At 47.8% G+C, this 21,089-nt stretch overlaps 1 protein-coding gene across 14 annotated transcripts in view; it reads right to left on the bottom strand.

Moving 5' to 3' along the window:
- Positions 1-21,089, bottom strand: part of Mink1 (misshapen like kinase 1) — a 56,761-nt gene that overhangs the window by 15,962 nt on the left and 19,710 nt on the right. For 13 of the 14 annotated variants that reach the window (XM_057773361.1, XM_057773362.1, XM_057773364.1 and 10 more), the window contains exons 2-5: positions 4,654-4,719; positions 3,013-3,069; positions 2,805-2,930; positions 63-173 (exon numbers count right to left, since the gene is read on the bottom strand). In XM_057773361.1, coding sequence (XP_057629344.1) covers positions 63-173; positions 2,805-2,930; positions 3,013-3,069; positions 4,654-4,719 — 360 coding nt within the window. Of the gene's footprint in view, positions 1-62; positions 174-2,804; positions 2,931-3,012; positions 3,070-4,653; positions 4,720-18,487; positions 18,536-21,089 lie in introns of those variants that run through there. The other variant, XM_057773369.1, reaches the window with a different exon arrangement.

The raw sequence follows: 21,089 nt of genomic DNA, 5'->3' as shown, positions 1-21,089 counted from the left end.
GCCCATGAAGAAGCTCTCATCAGGATGGCATGGGGAGGACTATGAAGGGGCTTCACGCTCACCCTGAGAATCTCCCTGCAGATGTAGGCAATGCAATCCTCCTTCAGTGCATTCCCTTTCGTGTTCTTTACCAGGTCAGTCACCGAGCCAGCACCACAGAACTCCATCACCAGCTGTGGTCCCAGGTCCAAGGAAAGAGTCAGGAAGAAAAATATGTCAGGCAAGGCCTCTGCCCCCAGCCAGGCCCCTGGAGAAAGCCAGAGGTTTGGAGACCAGAAGTGGGATGAGCCAAACAGCAGGACTAGATGACCCTTAGAGCCACGGGACTTCTTGTGGTCAGGGAGAAAGGGGCACACAAGTGGGGAAGAACTGGTAGTGAGGAGCGAAGGACCCCACACTGCCAGCACAATGACACAGCTGATCATTTTCCTTCAAGAGTCCAGTGCTTTGATCACACTCTCCCTAGGATCCCACATGTGCTGAGAACTACTGCTCGGGAGCAGGGGCTGGCAACAACAGGGAGCCAAAGAAGGAGGAGTTTTTGTTTGCTTTTAAATTTGTTTTTGTTTTGAGACAGGTCTCACAATGTAGGTCTAGCTGAAACTCACAATATAGACAAGGCCTTGAGATTCATATGCCTCTGCTGAGTGCTGGGATTAAAGGCGTGCGCCACTACACAACTCTAAGTTACTTTTGTGTCTATATGGAATGCTAGGGATGGAACTCAACGTGCTGGGCAAGCACCTACCAGTGAGCTATACCCATCCTGAATCAATGGATAATGGACATACCTCCCCTACCCATGTGTGTGTGTGTGTGTGTGTGTGTGTGTAGAACTTCATCAAGTTAGACTAGCTGACCCAATACGCTCCCAGGGATCAACCTGTCTGTCTTCTGTTTACCATCATTGTGATTACAAACATCCCCTGCCATGATCAGCTATTTATGTGTGATCTTAGGATCAAAGCTCAGGTCCTCACACTTGAATGGCAAGTGCTCCACCAACTGAGCTATCTCCTCAGCGAGTTTTCACTATACTTAATGATTAGGGGAAAAAACTAAAACCATAAAACCTCCCACAAAAGCCCAGAGTTCTTTTTCATGACACATGAGAATAACACTAAATTTTAGTGACCTAAATATAAATTTGAGGATTCAGACACACTCAGGTTTGGTTCTGTTTGAGTGAGGGTCTTTCTATGTAGGATCCTCCTGCCCTCAGCCTCCTGAGTGCTGAAGTATAGTGCGAGCCACTGTGCTCAGCTGGCCGTGCTCGTTTGTTTATGTACTGTCAATTACTTTCACAGAGTGTCAGCAGAACTGAGCAAACATGCCCAACAAAGCCTAAAGCACTTACTATTTGGACCTTTACAAAAAAGCTCAACATCCTTGATTCAGAGGTAAGAAGGGCTGAGTCTGCTAGGGAAGTTCATGGGGTCCCACTCAGTGTGCTGCTGGAGGGAACTCAGGAGCAATTTCTTCCAACCGTCTTCACTAAAGTTGACATCTCATTCAGGAAAAGGCTGGTTGGGACTGGTGTTTCCTATGCAATCAAAGTAATTTTCATGTGCCCCACCACTGAGAGAGCACAGTGGGTGGAGAAGCAGCCCAGTACCCTACACACTAACAAGAAGAGTGGCTACTATTGCTTAGCTGCCAATCTTCAGTGGTCTCCCACTAAACACAGCATGGTGTACCGTATATGTCCCGCCAAATCCTTGGAGCCATGACTCATGCTCAACTTTGCAGGGTATATAGAAAATGCTTATTAAATAGCTAAGGTCTACCTGACTTCCAGCATGTTTTCCAAAACTCCCAATAGCCACAGTGATGCCTCTTGCCGCTGTCCCCTCAGCTTATGGGCTCAGCACCACAATGGGTAAATCTGTGGCATCCATGTCCAAGCTAGGGAGCAAATGATTCCTAGGAACAGTCTGGGTCAGGAGGTTTTTGAGTAGGCTCTGGCTCAAATGATCACCCAGGACTGTGTACTGCCTGGATGGGCCTGAATCCTGTTGCCGCTCACAGATACTTTGATTTGATGGCTCTCCCAAATTTGTGTTCAAAGACACAAAGAACTTTTTTTTTTAAAGATTTATTTATTTGTGATGTATACATGTTCTGCCTGTTGGTATGCCTGCATGGCAGAAGAGGGCACCAGATCTCATTATAGATGGTTGTGGGTCATCATGTGGTTGTTGGAACTTGAACTCAGGAGCTTCGGAAGAGCAGCCAGTGCTTTTAACCTCTGAGCCATCTCTCCAGCCCCACAAAGAACTTAAGAACTAAGCTACTGCCAGGTGGTAGTGGTGTAGGCCTTTAATCCCAGTACTCGGGAGGCAGAGGCAGGTGGATCTCTGTGAGTTAGAGGCCAGCCTGGTCTACAAGAGCTCGTTCCAGGACAGGCTCCAAAGCCACAGAGAAACCCTGTCTCAAAAAACCAAAAAAAAAAAAAAAAAAAAGAGAGAGAGAGAGAAACCAAAGAACTAAGGGCCGCTCACCCCCACACCCATCTTTTGGCCATGACCAAGATTCTATATTCTATTGCTCATGATTACGAAGTGCTCACTAACTAGTCAGGGTAAAGTGTCTGGTGGAGGAGCCAAAAACTAGGATCCCTGTCACTAAACACACAAGGGGACAAGACACTGGGCAGAGGAGATGAAAAGCAGAGTTCTGGGTGAATCATGAGGTTCCTGTGATCCACAATGAAGACAGGGATGTCAGAATACACACTGGCCTTGAGTTCTACAAGAGCCGCCTAAAGCAGAAGGACTTGGAAGGGCAGGAAGGGCATTTCTTACCCAGAGCTGGTCATCGTTCCCAGGAGGGCTCTTCTTGATAAAGGCCCCATAGTAGGTGGCGATATTACGATGGTGAGAGTACTTCTTTAACATGTTGATTTCCTGTTTGATCTCTTCCTCCTCATCCTAGGCATAAGGGGGAAGGTAAGGCCTGAGCCTACAGCCCCTTTTCGATGCTAGCCCTGCCCTTCCCAATCCCATTCCCTACCTCTGTGACATCCATGACCTTAATGGCAGCCAGCTGCCCAGTCTTGACATGCCGACCCTGCAAGAAATCCAAGTACAGAGGGTGTGGAGAGTCAGGGTACATGCTCACTTAGTAAAATAATGGAGAGAGATTGAGTCTGGGAAAAGCCATCTCTTAGCATTTTTCTACGTTTGAATGTGCCCTTCATGGGGTTAGATGCCTTGCTTTACAAAGCAGAAGGTAGAAGGGAGGCTCCTGAGCCATCACAGCTAACATTCAACTGCCCAGACATTTCTAGGCTGTAGAGATAAAGTTCGGCAAAGACGAAGGCTCTACTAAACAACACCTGAAGTGCAGGACCGAGCCCCTGTTCTGTGCTGGCCTCCTTAGCAGGGACTTTCTCTACACTGAAAGCTAAAGTAAAGAAACTTCCATATCCTAATGAAGGCTGGAAAGGGGCTAATCCTTGCCTTCATTTATGTAAGATAAAATGTCTGGTGCTTTCCTGGTCTAGCCATTCTAGATAGTAGGCCTTTCCCTGGATCAACCTCATGCCCAAGGTGTTTTATGTTATCAGGGAAAGAGTGTAGGGAACGCAGGGACACAAAAGGGCCAGCTGACGTGTGCCAGACCTACAGTCACCAGTTTAAAGGTAGGAACCTTCAGTGTGTTTGTGCCACAGTCTTCTCTACCTCAGCTCCAATTCCACCCCACCCACCCTTCCGAAATCCCTTGTTAAGAACCGTCGGTTGCTTGGACAACAAAGTCCCAGGCTTCCTGAGAAGAGCAGGATGGAACAGCAGCTGTTCATGGGAAGGACACGGGCATTGCCACCCGCGTCCTGTCTTCAGCAGCCACCCATGACCCCAAGCACAGAAAGCACAGCTATCTATCTATATGGACACGACTCAGCAGGAGTCTGTTCCCCCAAAGCCCAGGCTTACAAAGCAAAAGGGGTACATGAAAGGCTGGCAGTCCCAGGGGCCAGGAGACGCAGAGAGGCAGTGCCCCTGTGGAAATGTCAGGAGCTGTGCCTTGAGCCAAGGAAGAAGACTAAATGTTCTGGGGACAGCACCCACCCCAAACATCCCCTTCATTATGGAGACACTGCATGTATGGGCGGAGGTCTGGCCACTTGAGAGGGCTGAGCTGGCCAAGCTGAAAAGCTAATCAGGAGCAGAGGAAATGCCACTTCTGTGGGAAGAGAAGCAGCTCAAAAGCAAGAGGCTTGAGTTCTGGCTGGCTCCCTGCTGCAAGCAGCTGCAGGAGGTCAAGAAAGCAGCTTCCTCTGCAGGCCACCAGTGAGGTCCCATCAGCCCCAGGCCTCCTTGTGGTCTTGGGAGGGGTCAACCCACACTTCTGGCATGAACTGTGAATTTCCAGGTGAGCCCTCACACCCACATCCCCATGTGCTCTTCCTGCTTCCTATCCCACAACCATCGGCTGCACTCTGGTTCCTTCCACACCCAGGAGCATGTCTAGACTCAAGAGATAATGTCTCCTTCTTCTTTCTATTGCTGCTCTCTCCGTGGTCTGTTCTTTCTTCCCAGAGGGGTCATCTCCTATAGCTTCCCTCAGACTGCCGGACCCGGGACCCACTTCCTGTGTTACTCTAAAGAGGCCCCACGGGTTTGAGGGTTGCACGTCTGTCCCATGTCTCACCTTGTACACCTGTCCATAGGTTCCATTGCCAACCACCTCCACCAGCTCAAAGATTCCTGCAGGGTCCTGGGAGGAGGGAGGAGAACAAAGTGTTATCATTTCAACAAGGACTGGAGGGGAAGGTGTCAATCAGGACACGAGAGTCAGGGGAGACTATCACTTGGCAGATTGCAGGGTGGTCAGAGTTAATGTTCTATGAGAAGAGTCAGAAGGGAGAACATGGAAGTCACAGCCCAGGTGGAGACATGCTCTTCATTCCCAACTCACTGGCCAACTCGGAATCTGTTCCCAGCAGCAGTAAACAGACTCCTGGGTGATCTAAACTTTCAGTGAGGTAATGTTCACAAAGTACCAGGACCCAGGCTGGCAGCATGTGCCAATAAGAATTTATTATTGCCGGGCGGTGGTGGCGCACGCCTTTAATCCCAGCACTCGGGAGGCAGAGGCAGGCGGATCTCTGGGAGTTCGAGGCCAGCCTGGTCTACAAGAGCTAGTTCCAGGACAGGAACCAAAAAGCTACGGAGAAACCCTGTCTCGAAAATAAAAAAAAAAAAGCCGGGCGGTGGTGGCGCACGCCTTTAATCCCAGCACTCGGGAGGCAGAGGCAGGTGGATCTCTGTGAGTTTGAGACCAGCCTGGTCTACAAGAGCTAGTTCCAGGACAGGCTCCAAAACCACAGAGAAACCCTGTCTCGAAAAACCAAAAAAAAAAAAAAAAAAAAAAAGAAAATAAAAAAAAAAAAGAATTTATTATTATTGATATTACTTTAAAGGCAGAGGTGAGGGGCTGGAGAGATGGCTCAGCAGTTCAGAGCACTGGCTACTCTTTCAGAAGGCTGGGTTCAATTCCCAACACCCACATGGAAGCTTACAATTGTCTGTAACTCTAGTTCTAGGGGATCAGACACCCTCACATAGACATATATGCAGGCAAAACATCAATGCATACTAAATAAAAATAAATAAATTAAAAGGGTTGGGGTGGCAGAGATGAGCCATGGCAGGACCACCCTTTGGTTTCCCTCCCTAGCCCTCTTAAAATCAGGGCCTCCGGCTAGTACATGAAGTGTTCGGGGCATGTGAAGGACCTCCACAAAAGGAGAACGGGCCTCTTATTGCTGGACTGAATTCTGCCTGCCCTCCTTTTCTGAGCCACGCAGTGCCAGGAGAAGGCCCACAGGCTGAACAAAGCTTCCAAAGATGCCCCTCCTCCTGCTGGTTCACAGCAGGCAGCCTGGTCTCTGACATATCTGCCATCCTACCCTAAGGCCACCCACACCCTCCTGGCAGGACTGCCCCCACAATCCTGCAGAAAAGGCAGGTCTGTTCCAATCCCTGCAGAAGGGACCAACAGTGAGGATGCCACCATGGAATCAACTCTCCAGGCAACATGTGAAGTCTCTGTTGATTATCCTAATATCCCCCTCTTGCTGATCTTAAGAACCAATATAGGGTTTCTGAAAATAAAAACATCCTGTTGCACTGAAGGACTCTATAGGGAGAGGGTCTGGGCATGGTGGAGACCAGGAGACCACAGCCCAAGGCTCTTTAGGAATATATACACCACACTTTGTCCATTTTCTCAAAGAGGAAGTGGAGAGCAGAAACACGCCCTGGCTCCCTCACAGCAGGGATCACAAGGCATTGTGACTGCGCATTTACTTGCTGGGAAACTCCCTCATGGAAGTGCCTGAGTTCTTGCTCTCCAAATCTGTCCCTCGTCTCAGCCAGACCCGGCACTCAGCAGCCTGAGACCATGTACCCCATCTTCCCCAAGAGCATCTCACAGCAATGGAGGGGCCTTCTCCTAGCCCTTGATTACAGACCTCATGTCTAGTTAGTTACCAAAAAGTATCTGTGTGGGTGAGGGTGCATGCATGCCATGATGCCTGTATGGAGGGAGGGCAGAGACAACTCAGACCATGGTCCTCTCCTTCTACCTTGCTTGACGTAGTGCAAACTTGTGGGGCTCTGCTCTGTCTATCCTGTGTGTCCTGGGGAACAGAACTCAGGTTATCAGGCTTGGCAGCAGCACCTTTACCTGATGAGCCATGTCACTAGCCCAGGCTCTAAAACATCCTTAACAGGTCTGAGAGATCAACAAGACTCAAGGCAATAGAAGCATGGCTGCCGTGTGTTGGGGACGGAGGCCAATAAAAAGGGTTGCCTGACCCTGATGACCACAAGGAACATGAAGCCGCATTGTCTACCTGTAGTTCTAGACGTGGAGGCCCAAAGAGAACACAGTTCCCGGAGGATCCTCCTGGGAGGAGCTCATCAGTCCTCAGGCTTCTAGTGCTGGCTTTGGGGAAGTTTCCTTAACTCCAACTTCAGTTCTTTCAGCAGAGGGAGGCAGAAAAGTAGACTGGTGGGTGTGGTTTTTCTGAATATGATAGCTTGCTACAGGCACAGTAATATTTCACCATGAGTTCAATTCAACACAAAAATGGTTTAATTTTATAATCAAAATTCTCGATCTGCCTCTTTTCATGTATTTGGGTGCTGAGGAATGAGGTCATCTGAGGGCAGACCCATGCACTCAGACACAGATGCAGAGCATTCCAGTTCTGCTTTCTGACCCCCTCTGCAGGAAAGGATGATTCAGAGGATGGGAGGGAGACTGGTGGCATACTGGTCACAGCACCTGGTCCCACTAATCAGCTGCAGCACCTTTTTTCACTAACCCCCCACCTGACTTCATGCTCTGTAGCTCCTCCCCTGTGCTGGTCACCCGGTCCTTTCTCTGCCATATCCTTGGTTTACTCTCAATTCTGCTGGCTGCCACTTCAGACCCATCTGCTCTGCCCTCTCTCCTACAGATCCTTCCTCCCCATCCTTCCCTTTAGCCCCTGCACTTTTATCCTCCTCACTTTTATCCTCCTTAACTCTGAGCCCTCTTTTCTGCAGGATTCCCCACTGCTTGAAGACAGTCCGACCTCGGTGTGCCCACCATGAGTCAGCCAGTAAGCACTTGGAGTGCCTCCATCCCATCTGCCCTGCACAGGCTGAGCCCTGGTTCAGGAAAACTGACGAGCACCTGATCTCATTGCACCTGTTATGCTAGTGCTAACTCCACGGCAGCTTCTCAAGCAGGCACACCAGCTCAGCCATACTGAGAAATGCCTCACCTCATCATCTGACATGATGGCACACATGCCTGATTATACGTCCTAAGACAGCTGAAAGCACAAACAGCACTGAGAGACGGCTTGGCGTGGTGAAGCAAGCACCAGGAAGCAGCTTCCTGGCGAGAACATGGACGTCAGCTGTATGTCCTTGACCAAGTATTTGTTTCGAGCCTCATTTTCTTTCAACAAGCTGACAAGGAACAGACTCAGCACAAAGTCTGTTTTATGGTTCTGGAGAGAGACTTCGGCTTTAATTCAGTGTCCAACTGGCTCAAGAGGAGACAAAACTTGAGAGTTTTGGAGCCTGGGTGTTTGCAACCACAGATGGAGACTGAAGAGTGGCATGGCCTGCCAAGGAACAGTGCCGTGGTTAAGACACTCCGTCCGAGAAGTCAGGAAGTGTGGGAGCATTCTATCATGTCATGAAAAACAAGGTCTGATCAAGAGGCAGAGATCAGGAGCCTGAGAGTGGGTGACAAAGTATGAAGAGAAAAGGGCACAGGAAAGTGGGGTAAAGATGCCAAGGCTAGCCCGAGGAACAAAGGACAGACACTGGAGGATGAATGGCCCTGGAGGCCATCTTGTGGGGAGGACAGAGTGACAACAAAGTCTCAAAATGCTACCGAGCAGTCAGAGGACATTGCTGAGACCCCAAGGGCCGCAGCCTCTAAACAACCAGGGAAAATTCAAGGGAACTGTACTTGTGGGAGCGGAAAGCTAAGTGGGGGCCGGAGGAAATGGGAGGGGAAGGGCGGGGAGATCAAGCCTGCAGGAGCACCCGTCCAGAACATTCTGAGAGCGGAAGAGGGAAATCAGATGATGCCTAGAGAAGGCAGCGGGGTCATGCAAGGTTCTCAAAATAGGGTAGATTTCTCATGCCTGTTGATGGAAGAAGACAAAAAGGGGAGAAAAAAGGAACTGGGGTATTTTTATTGTTTTTTCCCTTTTCTTTTTCTCCTGAGACATTAGAAAACAAATGTAGCCCTTCAAATACAATTTGCCCTTGGCTACCTTCTTCAAAGGTGAAGCGCCTCTACAGAGGCTACAGTGCTCCTGGAAAGAGCTCAGGTGGCCTCCCTGCTGGCCTGGCACTGCTACAATGAGCGCTGGAGGCCTTCCTAGCCTCCCCAGTTCCGATCAAGTCAGCTACCCAAGTGGAAAGGATACTAAAGACCAGGATGGGTAAGCCTGAGCCCTGCCGTGGTCAAAAAGGCACCTTTCGCCTGGAGACGTGGAAGGAGAAGAGCATCTCCACAAAGCTGTTCTCTAATCTCAACAAGCACCCCACGGCATGCGTGCCCCCCAACAAACATCTTATCTACACACAAATAATAAATACATATTTTTTTTCATAAAAGAAGATGAAGCTGGGCAGTGGTGCACGTCTTTAATCCCAGCACTCAGGAGGCAGAGGCAGGTGGATCTTTGCAAATTTTAGGACAGCCTGGTCTACAAAGTGGGTTCCAGGACAGTCAGGGCTACATACATACACACACACACACACACACACACACACACACACACACACACACACCTGTCTCAAAAAACAAAAACAATAAATAAATAAAAAAGGAGGTGAGGGACTGGAGAGGTGGCTCCGAGTTAGGTGCCCAGAGTTGAGTTCAGGTCTCAGCACCCACATGGTGGCTCACAACATTTACAATTCCAGTTCCAGGGGTGCCAATGCCCTCTTCTGGCCTCTGAGGGCTCCTGTCTGCACCTGTATGTGGACCATGTAAAACTCATGAGGGACACACATGTCCATATAAAAACAAATCTTTGAAGAAAGTAAAAAGGAGGATGAAGTGGTCTTGACAGAGATGGAGCTAGAGGGAAGTTCACTTCTAGTCAGAGTGGACGCACATGATGTGGAAAGCCTTCAGAACCTTGAATCAGTAACAGTTTCTAATACGTGACACCTAAAGCAGGCCACGCACGCATGGTGGCATACATCTCTAGTCTCCGCTATTTGGGAGACTGAGGCAGGAGGATGAGTCAGAGACTAGCTTAACCAATAAATACCCCCCCCCGCAAAAAAACAAGTAAAAAGCCAAGCTTTAGCTCAGTTGGTACCGTGATGCACACCTGGAATCCCAGCACTCCAGTAGTGACAGAGGAAGATTGTAAGCTCAAGGTTATCCTTAGCTACAGTCTGAATCTGGAGGTAGCTGGAACGCAATAAATGAGTCTGTATCAAAAGGGCGGGGGACGTTTGAGAGATGGTTCAGTGCTTGCTGCCTAAACATGAGTACCTAAATTAGCTCCCCCGTTCTCACAAAAAAAGGTGGATGTGGCAACGTAGGCCTTAAAACCTGGGGGAATGGTATGTATCTCTGGAGCCTGCGGGCTAGCCGGTCTAGTCAATCAATGAGTCCCAGGCTCAGAAAGAGATTAAGTCACAGAAGGTAAGGTGGAGAAGTACAGAGATAACAATGGTAGTGTCCTCCCCTACAAGCACATGCACAAACATACATAGAATCCTACAGACTCGCGCAACCTAAACAGCACACACTTCCCGAAAGTCACGGACCGCTGTGGAAGAGGGGCTGGATGACAAGGAAATTGTAGCTTCTAGGCACACCAGGACAGTTACACGCATGAACTCAGTGACTGTGACAGCATGCAAAGGACCTACACAAGTTCAGACTGATGAGGACCCGGCATGGAGAGGGAGAATCAGCTTTCTTTAAGGGTCTGCCCTTATTTGAACAGCACAAATTAGACCTTTTTTGGGGGGAGGGTTCTTTTGTTTTCTTTAAAAAAAAGGAAGACACACAGAAAGTTCCAGGACAGCCAGGTTACATAACAGAAACCCTATGTCAAAAAAGGGGTGTGTGGGGGGCTGGAGAGATGGCTCAGAGGTTAAGAGCATTGCCTGCTCTTCCAAAGGTCCTGAGTTCAATTCCCAGCAACCACATGGTGGCTTACAACCATCTGTAATGGGGTCTGGTGCCCTCTTCTGGCCTGCAGGCATACACACAGACAGAATATTGTATACATAATAAATAAATAAATTAAAAAAAAAAAGGGGTGTGTGTGTGTGTGTGCGTGCGTGTGTGTGTGTGTGTGTAGCTTACTGCTCTTACAGGAGTAAGGTTCAATTCTCAGCATCCACATATTGGCTCACAACTGTCTGTAACTCCAGTCCCAGGTAATCCTCCAAGGGCACCAGGTGTGCAGTTGGTATACACACAGGTAAAACACTTGTAAGTGTTAAAGAGAGAACCCATTCCCTCAATTTTTCCTCTGACATCCACATGTACATGGTGGCATGCATTCCTACACACAAATACAAGTGTGGTCGTTTGGATGCAAATGGTCCCCATAGGCTTATATATTTGAATATCTGTTTCTCAATTGGTAGACTGGGAAGGATTAAGACGAACGGCCTTGCTGAAGGCGGTGTGTCACTGGGAGTCCATGCCAGACCCCCATCTAGCTCTCTCTGCCTGTTTCCTGCAGATCAAATGTTAAACTCTTATCACTGCTCCATTCAGGCCTGGTGGCAGGCCTAAATGCCATGACGATCACGTATTAACTCTCTAAACTGTAAGCAAACCCCCAATTTATAACCTTCCTTTTATAAATTGCTTTGGTCATGGTGTTTCAACACAGCAATAGAACAGTAACTAAGACAAATGCAAATAAGCAAATAAATAAACAAATATTTTTAAAAAGATACCTGTTCTGGAGAGATGGCTCAGTGATTTAGTGCTCACTGCTCTTACAGAGGACAAGAATTCAGTAGCCAGCACCCAACTGTGTGGAACTCCAGTTCCAGGGGATCCAACACCCTTCTGGCCTCAACAGGTACCTGCATTCATGTTCATATACCCACACTGACACACACACAGTCCTAATTAAACATGCAATTAAAATATTTTTTAAAGGATTCCTACTATACTTCATCCACAAAAGAAGACAAATAGTGGCCTGGGAGCTCAATGATAGAGCACTTGCCCACTGTACATGAATCCCTGGGTTTGATTCGCAGTCTCGAGTACGCACATGTGCAAATAGCGTACATATACACATTCAGAAGCGTGTGTGCATGCACAGGCACATGCACACATACACACAGTATGGAGGTGGCCACCAGGGTCACCTGTAAGCAGTAAGTGAATCCTGGTTTCTGTGCTGGCCGTGTAGCTTCTGGGCTGGGATAAGTTTCTTGGGGGCCCTAGTAGCCCCTGTTCCAAAGAGCCACAGAAGGCCTGACACTGAGAGGAAATTCTATTCAAGCCGGGCGGTGGTGGCGCACGCCTTTAATCCCAGCACATGGGAGGCAGAGGCAGGCGGATCTCTGTGAGTTCGAGGCCAGCCTGGTCTACAAGAGCTAGTTCCAGGACAGACTCCAAAGCTATACAGGGAAACCTGTCTTGAAAAACCAAAAACAACAACAACCCCCCCCCCAAAAAAAAACTATGCAGAAAAGCCCTAAAGCATAATTAACCAAGTGTCAACTGATAATTGTATCTACATAATGAAATAATAAAACATTACTGAAAATAACAGAACTTATTATGATGGAAGTAATCCTGGGCTACAGTTTGATACTCCGTTTAAAAGAAAAGAAAGGTATGTTAGGAAAGAGGTCAGTCACAAAAGCCACATGTTTTATGATTCCATTATGTGTGTATTCATAAGAGGCGAATCCAGAGACGAAAAGTGATTGCCAAGGGCTAAACAGAGAGAGAAATAGAGAGTGACTGCTAATGAGAACAGTTTTATTTAGGGCCGATGGAAATGTTCTGAAATTAGATAGTGCAATGATCACACAAATCTTGAATATACCAAAAGCCTCTCTAAAATGACCAACTTACTTTTTTGAGACAGGGTTTATGTGTAGCTTAGACTGGCCTGGAACTCATTACACCCAGCTAAGATACTTTCAAAGAGTAGGTTTTGTGGCATATGAGTTATATCTCAAAAAGACTTACTAAAAATAACTACTTAGCTGGACCATGGTGAGGTACGCCTTTAATCCCAGCACTCGGGAGGCAGAGGCAGGCGTATCTCTGTGAGTCCAAGGCCAGTCTGGTCTACAGAGCAAGTTCCAGGACAGGATCCAAAGCTACAAAGAAACCCTGTCTCAAAAAGCAAACAAAAAAAGGCAATTTAGGGGCTAACTCAGTACAAGGGCTGGGTTTGGTTCCCAGCAGCTACATGGTGACTCACAGCTGTGTGCACTCCAGTTCCAGAGGACCCGACAGGTGAGAGGCACTGAATTCCCCAGGAGCTAGAGCCACAGGTTGTGACCTCTGGAAGAGCAGTGTGAGTGCTTGGCCACCAAGCCCTCACTGGTAGCAGTTTTAAAGCACTTCCTTTGTTCCTAGTACTGTCAAGCACTTCAGACCTAAGATCTCCTGGAAAGTCTGGAGGGTACTATTGCTATGCCTGCCTCACAGGAAAGGAAGGGAAAACACTTACATGCCATGCCCAGAGTCATACACAAGTAGGAAGTGATGAAGTCAAGACCCAACCTGAGCATCTTAACTCCAAGGCCTGAAGCCTATGCTGCCAGCTCCCAGCCCCTGTCGTCTGAGGAGCTATGAGAGCTGAAGAACTAGGTTCCGGACTGAACACTGCCGGTCCAAGACAGAGGGATGCCAGCTAGAATACTCTTGCTCCTAAGCAATCCAACTAAAGAAGATGACCCCACACTGTTTCCAGAAATACACAACCATCTGTGGTCTATGGAATCATACTCAGTTCTGATGCTCAGCAAAATTCCAACAAGGTTCCCAATCTTAAAAGATACTAACCTCGGGGTCTAGAAAGATAGCTCAGCACTGACTGCTCTTCCAAAGGACCTGGGCTCAATTCCCAGCACCCATATGGCAGCTCACAACTGTCTGTAGCCCTAGTTCCAGAGGGTCTGACACTCTCACATAGACATATATGCAGGCAGGACACCAATGCACATAAAATAAAAATAAATAAATTACTAAAAACAAAAAAGAAAGAAAGAAAAGAAATACTGGCTTTCCAGGGTAGTGCATGTTTGTGATCCCCCAACACTTGGGAACTTGAGGCAGGCAGAGCTCAAGTTCAAGGTAATCCAGTGCAAGGAAGCAAGCTTCTATCACAGTCAGTAAACCCCAATATTAACAGACAAGCACTGTGCTGTTTTACACATGGCAATCTTCAGATAAATCTATAAGGTAGGTAGATGCAGGACTCTCACAAACTAGGAATTTGGATTGTGAAGGTGTAGGGATGTGACAGTCAGCCCTAACCTGATGGCACTGTGTTGTTGCCTGCCCAGAAATAAACTGCTCTAGCCCAGTCATTAGCTCAGACCTGGGTAATAATTTACACATAACTCCCGTGATGGCTAAAGGATGAGGTGGTCTTTTTATTCCTATATAACGGGAAAGAGAAACAACTGAGGGAGTAAAACAATTTCTTGCGCAGCTGTGGATTCCATAGACAACTGCAATACGCACCTCTGACCTCCACCGTATAAACCCTGCCTTTAGCCCCCTTTAGCACAGCAGGCTCATTTCCCCAAGGCTGCTGCCCTGCTAGCAGTAAGATAAACTCAGTTAATCTGAATTTAAATTGAAACTAAGACTTTGGTCTTTCCCAGTGGATTCAAAAAGTCACAACAAAGTGTTGTATAACTTTCCTACAAGATTGAAACACTCCATCCTACAGCAAGCTCCTTAAACAAGATAAACAACTCAAAATAGCTTCAGGAAGTCCCTAAAACTGACCAGATCCACTAGGTTCCTTCAGTGAGAATAAGCAATTAAAGCTGAGAGTCCCTCAAGGACTAACTCAGCCAAGAACCAAGCTGCAAGGAGGCTCAGGCCAGACCAGCTGTCTGGAAGAACCAGAAGCCACTCTAGAAGAGGCTTACACCAACTGAGGCACCTGGAAGGGACACCCTCCAACACTGCAGGCTAGGCAGCACTCCAGGTCCCCAGCTTTTGTAGCTGTCGGCAGCCCATTAAATCGTAGAGGAGATCTTCCAGAATTAACCACCCCTTTATTTGACCTAATCTAAGTAAATTCTTACAACCAAACAAGCTGGCCCACATGTTGCTATTCTACCTTACACAAGATAGGTTTCATCCTCCTCAGTAGAACAGGGTGAAGACAGCACTTGGGTGCTATACACAGAAATGAGGGCTGGGCAGACTTGTGCATGAATGAACCTCAGCAATGCCTTCCCTTCAGCTCTGAATCTGTGGCATATGCAAAATAACTTTGTTGTATGTACAGTAGGCACATGCAGTCAGGCTCCGGCTGCTTCCTTCCTCTTCCTAGTGCTTCCATGACTAAGCATTTCTTAGCCTCTCATCCTTTACATATGTTAAATCTTCTACGTATGGCCAACTATAGTGGTGCACATCTTTAATCCCAGCACTAGGGAAGCAGCTGTAAGCAGACCTGAGTTCAAGGGCAGTCTAGTCTATATCGTGAGCCACTACCCAAAAAGGGGGCGGGACGACAAACCTTTACATATGAGTTGGATATGATGGCATACTCCTGTAATTCCAGCACTTGGGAGGTAGAGACAGGAAGATCATGAGTCCAAGCCCATCACTGACTACATAATGAGTTCAAGGTCAACCTAGGTTATGTGAGACCTTGTCAAACAAAACAAAATCACTTTTTTTTTTTGGCTTATGGGGAGACTGTAAAAGGTAGTCTAAAAGTGTTAGACTCAATTATTACAACTGACAGCCTAAAATGTGTAAGACCCTATGCTCCGTCCTCACTCAGGACCATGTACTGTATAAATGCAAGCAGAACAAGGTAGAGAGAGGCCTGGTTAAGGAAAACTTTGTGGAAGAAGCTGAAGATAAAGAATGGCGAGAGCACTGGCAAGATGACTCAGCGGGTGAAACCTAACAACCCGAGTTTGAACCCCTGGAAACCTAAAGGCAGAAAGCAAAATCTGACTCTACAGGGCTGGAGGAATGGCTCAGCTATTAAGACCATTTGTTTCTCTTACAGAGGACCACGAGTCAATTCCCAGCACCCACATGGTGGCTCACAAACACCCAGAACTCCAGTTCCAGGGGATCCAGTGCTCCCTTCTAACACCCATTTGAACCAGGTATATACGTGGTAGCGCACTTACATACATGTAGGGAAAACATTCATACACATAAAATAAAATTAAAAAAACAAAACAAAAAAACAAGAACTCCACAAGATTGCCTTCTGATCTCCACATGAGAGCATGGCATGAGTGAGCCCACAAACAGACCATACACATACAAATAACAACAATGAAGATGGAAATGAGAGGTATGAGGCCGAGTGGGCGCAGGAGTGTACAGGGGGACCAAAGACCGCGTCTGTCTCAGAGCAAGTGCGTTGGTCTCCCCTGCTGCAGCCCAGGACTTCCTGAAGGCACAGCCTGGTGCTTCACATTCTCCCTAGCCCAGCCAGGAAAGAGGCTGAAAGGCAATTGGCACAGCACCTTCATCTTCCCAAAACACCATTGGCATTTCTGCTTGCTAGAGCAAACCAAGAGAGAAGCCGGCAGCACTGGCTAGTTTTATATCATGACACCAACCAGAGTGATTGGAGAGGACAGAGCCTCAATTAAGACAACGCCTCCAGGAGATCTGGCTGTGGGCAAGCCTGCAGGGCATTTACTTAATTAGTGATTAATGTGAGAGGGCCCAGACCACTGTGGGTGGTGCCATCCCTTGGCTGGTGGTCCTGGGTTCTGTGTGCAAGAAGGCACTCCTCCAAGGTCTCTGCATCACCTCCCGCCTTCAGGTTCCTCCCCTGCCTGAGTTCCTGTCCTGACTTCCTTCAGTGATGGACTATGATGCAGAAGTATAAGTAAATAAATCTTTTCCTCCCCAACTTGCTTCTGGTCATAGGCATAGCAATAGTAACCTTGATTAGGAAACAGGCACAAACTGGCCTTGAGCTCCTCCTGACCTCTTCTGTTGCTCGTCTTCCCATAGTTCCCATGGGGACCATGAACAGTGGACCACAGCAAGCCCAGCTTTGACTCTGATGCGTGGAACCCATCATCAGCTGACATTTTCTTATCCCTTCTCTGACATGACCAAAGGAGCAATTTCTGTGTGCTAGGACAGCCTGAGACTGGTTTAGAAACAAAGGCTTTGTTACTCAAGAGAAAATGAAAAGGCTTTATGTATTGTCAGACTACTCCGGCTATCCTGGTAGAGGCAGGAGTGGGGGCTGGGGCCGCATGGGAGAAACTAACAACCCCAGCTGCTGGAAGCATGAGTCCAGGCTGTAGGACGTGGAAAAAGAGGAACAAGCCCAACCACTCTACTCTCACAGTCTAGAAACTTAGAGAACAGCCTTGAGTCAGAGTGGCGTCCCAGGTAAAAGGCAATGATAATAGAACGGGCAAAGGAAAGCTAGCAGACAGGCTTGGGATGATATTTCTTAGAAGTGGCTCAAAGCTGGGGTTAGAACTCTGGCCCCACCCTCGTTCCAGTAACAACTCCTCTTTCTAACAGCAGGCCCTTACCACTGTACTCTTCAGACTGCCCATCTCCAAATGGGCAAAGTACTTCCTGATGGGTTGGCTTTTCCTGTACATGAGTCTCCTGGAGGTAATGACCAAGCTGGGCGGAGGAGTGGAACACACCTCTAATCCCAGCAGGAGGCAAAGAGGGATCTCTGGGAGTTTGTGGCCAGCCTGATATACACAGTGAGTTCCAGGACGGCCAGGACGGTGTAGAAAGACCCTGTCTCAAAGCAACAACCAAAACAAACAAACAAACAAACAAAAACACCCAAATACAGACCATCACCAACAGCCAGCATCGAGGGATGCCTTCTTAGAACCTGGCTCTAGCTTAATAATTAGGCACTAACAAAGAGGGGAGAGAAATCTGGAGGGCTAGTTACATGTGATACACTGTGAAGGGTAAGATTGCTTATGAAGCAACTGCAGGGAAGGATGTAGGATAGGAAGCTGGACCCATGCCTTTCTGCTGATCCGTGAGTCTTATAATTATAGAAATTCAGATCTCTAAGGATCCATTACTAATTCCAGAGAAGCTGCTAGAATGGTAGAAAGATCTGGAACCATAAAATCTAGAAGAATTTCTTAAGAAAGAAACATTAAGCTGGGCGGTGGTGGCGCACGCCTTTAATCTCAGCACTTGGGAGGCAGAGGCAGGCGGATCTCTGTGAGTTCGAGCCCAGCCTGGTCTACAAGAGCTAGTTCCAGGACAGGCTCCAAAACCACAGAGAAACCCTGTCTCGAAAAACCAAAAAAAAAAAAAAAAAAAAAGAAACATTAAAAACAAAACAAAAAAAGGCTAAGTAGAAACAAGAGAAGGACTGGTCTCACCTGTGCTTCAAGCCCAACAGTAATTTGCTTAGCTATGCTCAGCAGGCCACACAACTGCAGCCAGTGCCATTCTAAAATGCAAGCAAGGTTGCCTCACTACTCCCTGCCCCTTGGGAACTGTGCCAGGAGGTGAAGCTGCTACAGGGTGTGGGAGGACTGGCCAAGTCATGGCCAGCCAGTAGTGAGGCTGGAAGGGGAGCAACCCCCTTCCCTGCAGTCCACCTCATCACTCACTGCAGACTTCCCCCGTGACCAACAGCATAGAAAAGAGACTTGGGGGAAATGTGATACAGAAGGGACCAGGGGAGCACAGAACCAGGGGTTACACAGGAAGAGATGGGAATTTGAGCTCTAAAGACCAACAAGAGGTGGCACAAAAGTCCAAGTAGGTAACTCACCCTGGCAGTCTCTATGTATCTGGTACCATTTCAGAGGCTAGAGCAGACTTCTGCCTCCCTGCCTGAATTTGAAAACAATGGGCCTGTTTTCCTCAGCTCTTCCTGTAATCCAGAAGGCCCACAAAAAGGCGGGGGTGGGTGGCGGGTGGAGGTGGTAAGGGCAGTGGCAGAGCCAATGGACAGCTTGGAAGAGGGAATTTTTCATCTCCCATAAATTCCCCAGCTCCTTCAAAGCACTCCAAACATTAACAGGAACACTAGAACAGTAAACACTGTGCATCTAACCTTGAAACCCACCCCTCAGTCTCACTCCCAACCCGATGACTAACTGGGCACCAGGGGAGAGTAACGGTTTCCCAACAGCTTAAGGCCCACCACCACATAGACCTTTCCCAGTCCAGGCAGAAATTTGGAGGGAGAGGCAAGTGTGCTGGTAAAGCAGGAACAGTCTTCGACATCCTTCATTTAGATAATTAAGGATGTGTGTAAGAGGGAAAAAAAATAGGCTGTGAGAAAGTCAGCAACAGTATATCTAAGAAAGAAACTGGGGGGGAGGGGTAGGAGACACAAGAAAGTCTCATGCAATCACCCCTGCCTTCATGTCTAAGCAGAGACACACCAGACACAGCTCCAAGAACCCAAAGGGAATGCAGGGTCAGACTCCTGCCTTCTCAACAGGGGACCTGTGGGATCTGAGTTAAGTCTCTATCTACCAAGCATGCTATTTGACTCCATTCCCACCCCAGATGGCTAACTGTGGAAAGCAGGTCCCAGGTCAAGGCGTGAGACAGGTTACATCATTGGGAAGAAAGGAGGTGGATGGAGGGGAAGGACGGCTCCCTAGATAATACCTCTTCAATGAGCCTGTACCTGCAGGGAAGAGAATGTACAAAAAGCTCAGAAGGCCAAAATCCTCATCAAATTACCATCATTTAACATGCCCATTTACAAGAAAACTAGGCTCTCACAAAGTCTTCCAATATCCATGTTCCCAGACTTCCTCACTGTCAAAAAAGGACGCTCAGTTCTGTAGGCCTCCCTCTTACACTGGGAAACTTGATCAGCTCTCTGTATTCTGACTGCACACTATGAACCGCCAGTCTTCTGTGTATCCCTGTTCTGAAATGTCTTTTACAGTAATTAAGTAAGCTCCAGGAGTAGAGGAGAGGAAAGAAAGAGAAAGCAAGATGGGTTTTTATCTAAAAGAGGATGGTTATAACTCATTCCTCCTGGGCTTGTAAGCCAGGATGAAGTATGAATTTCAATCTCAGTCCCCTCTCTCTCTCTCTCTCTCTCTCTCTCTCTCTCTCTCTCTCTCTCTCTCTCTCTCTCTTTCTCTCTCTCTCTCTCTCACACACACACACACACATTCACTCACTCTTGCATATACATGCAAAGACAGAAACAAGTTAGAACAGGATACATCCATGAACACAAACAGCATTCTCATCAGAAACGAGTCAGCAGAGGGGCACCCTGCCTACTGCAAGTGGAGAGTCTCCCCTACTTCCACACTTGGGTTTTGTTGTCCCCAGACTCTGCAGACTCAGAAGGGTCTCTAGGCAAGCTGCCTGAGTGGATCGGAAGTCTGCACAGACGCCCAACAGATGAGGAGGTGTGCATGAGGAAGGCTCACGGTACAGTGCAGAGCACACACTAGTCAGGCAGCAGGGGAAGTAGTAAAAGAAAAGGAACCAAAACTCAAGCAGCCTGATGGGGCTCTAAAATGGCCTCAGGCAAGGCAAGGACAGATGGTCCCTTTCTGAGCTGGGAAAGTGGAGAAAGGGACAAGGAAAAAATAAATACCATCAGTCAGAAATTTTAAAAATAAGCTGAAAAAACCTGACAGATAAACAGCTTGCATCTGAGGTTTTGTCTGCCTCCAGAGCTTTCTAAGGGAAAGAGAGCTGCAGGCCAGGGGGCCAGCCCCCTAGACTCAAGTCTGGAGGAGACTGCTGGAGGGGGGTCATTCAAGCCACCCCCGTCCTTGGTCTGAAAATCCCACAGATCTTCCAAGCAGCTGAGGTGATATCTTGTCTTTATCTCTCCAGTTCTCCTTCCCAAGTAACCCCCCATGTTAAATATAGGCCTTAATTTTAAAGCAGAACAAGCTAAAACAAACAAAAACCAGGCAAGCAGTGGTGGCATATGCCTTTATCTCAGTACTAACCCTAACCTGGAGGCAGAAGCAGGTGGATCTCTGAGTTTTAGGCTAGCCTGGTCTACAGAGTGAGTTTTAAGACAGCCAGGGCTCCACAGAGAAACCTGTCTCAATAAACAAACAAACAAATTAACAAAAAAGTAAAGGAATGGAATAAGCGTGCCATACATCTAGTGCATCCACAGTGAGCAGAACTGGTTTATTACCTCATGGCTGCGGCCTTCGCCCTATTGCACTCACAATCGCTAAAGTGATTTCAGTCATTATCCAGCCACAGACCTGCAAAAAGCTGGGCAGATAAGAGAACCAAGGCTCTGAGAAGTGCAATGTCTGTCTAGGTCTGTGGTTCTCAAGCTTCCTAAGGCTGCGACCCTTTAATACAGTTCCTCATGTTAAGGTGTCTCCCAACCATAAATTAATCTTGTTGCTACTTCACAGCTG

The sequence above is a fragment of the Chionomys nivalis genome, chromosome 7, assembly GCF_950005125.1.
Source record: "Chionomys nivalis chromosome 7, mChiNiv1.1, whole genome shotgun sequence".
Lineage (NCBI taxonomy): Eukaryota > Metazoa > Chordata > Mammalia > Rodentia > Cricetidae > Chionomys > Chionomys nivalis.
The sequence above is the reverse complement of the archived record's forward strand: the minus strand, read 5'-3'. Positions and strand labels throughout refer to the sequence as shown.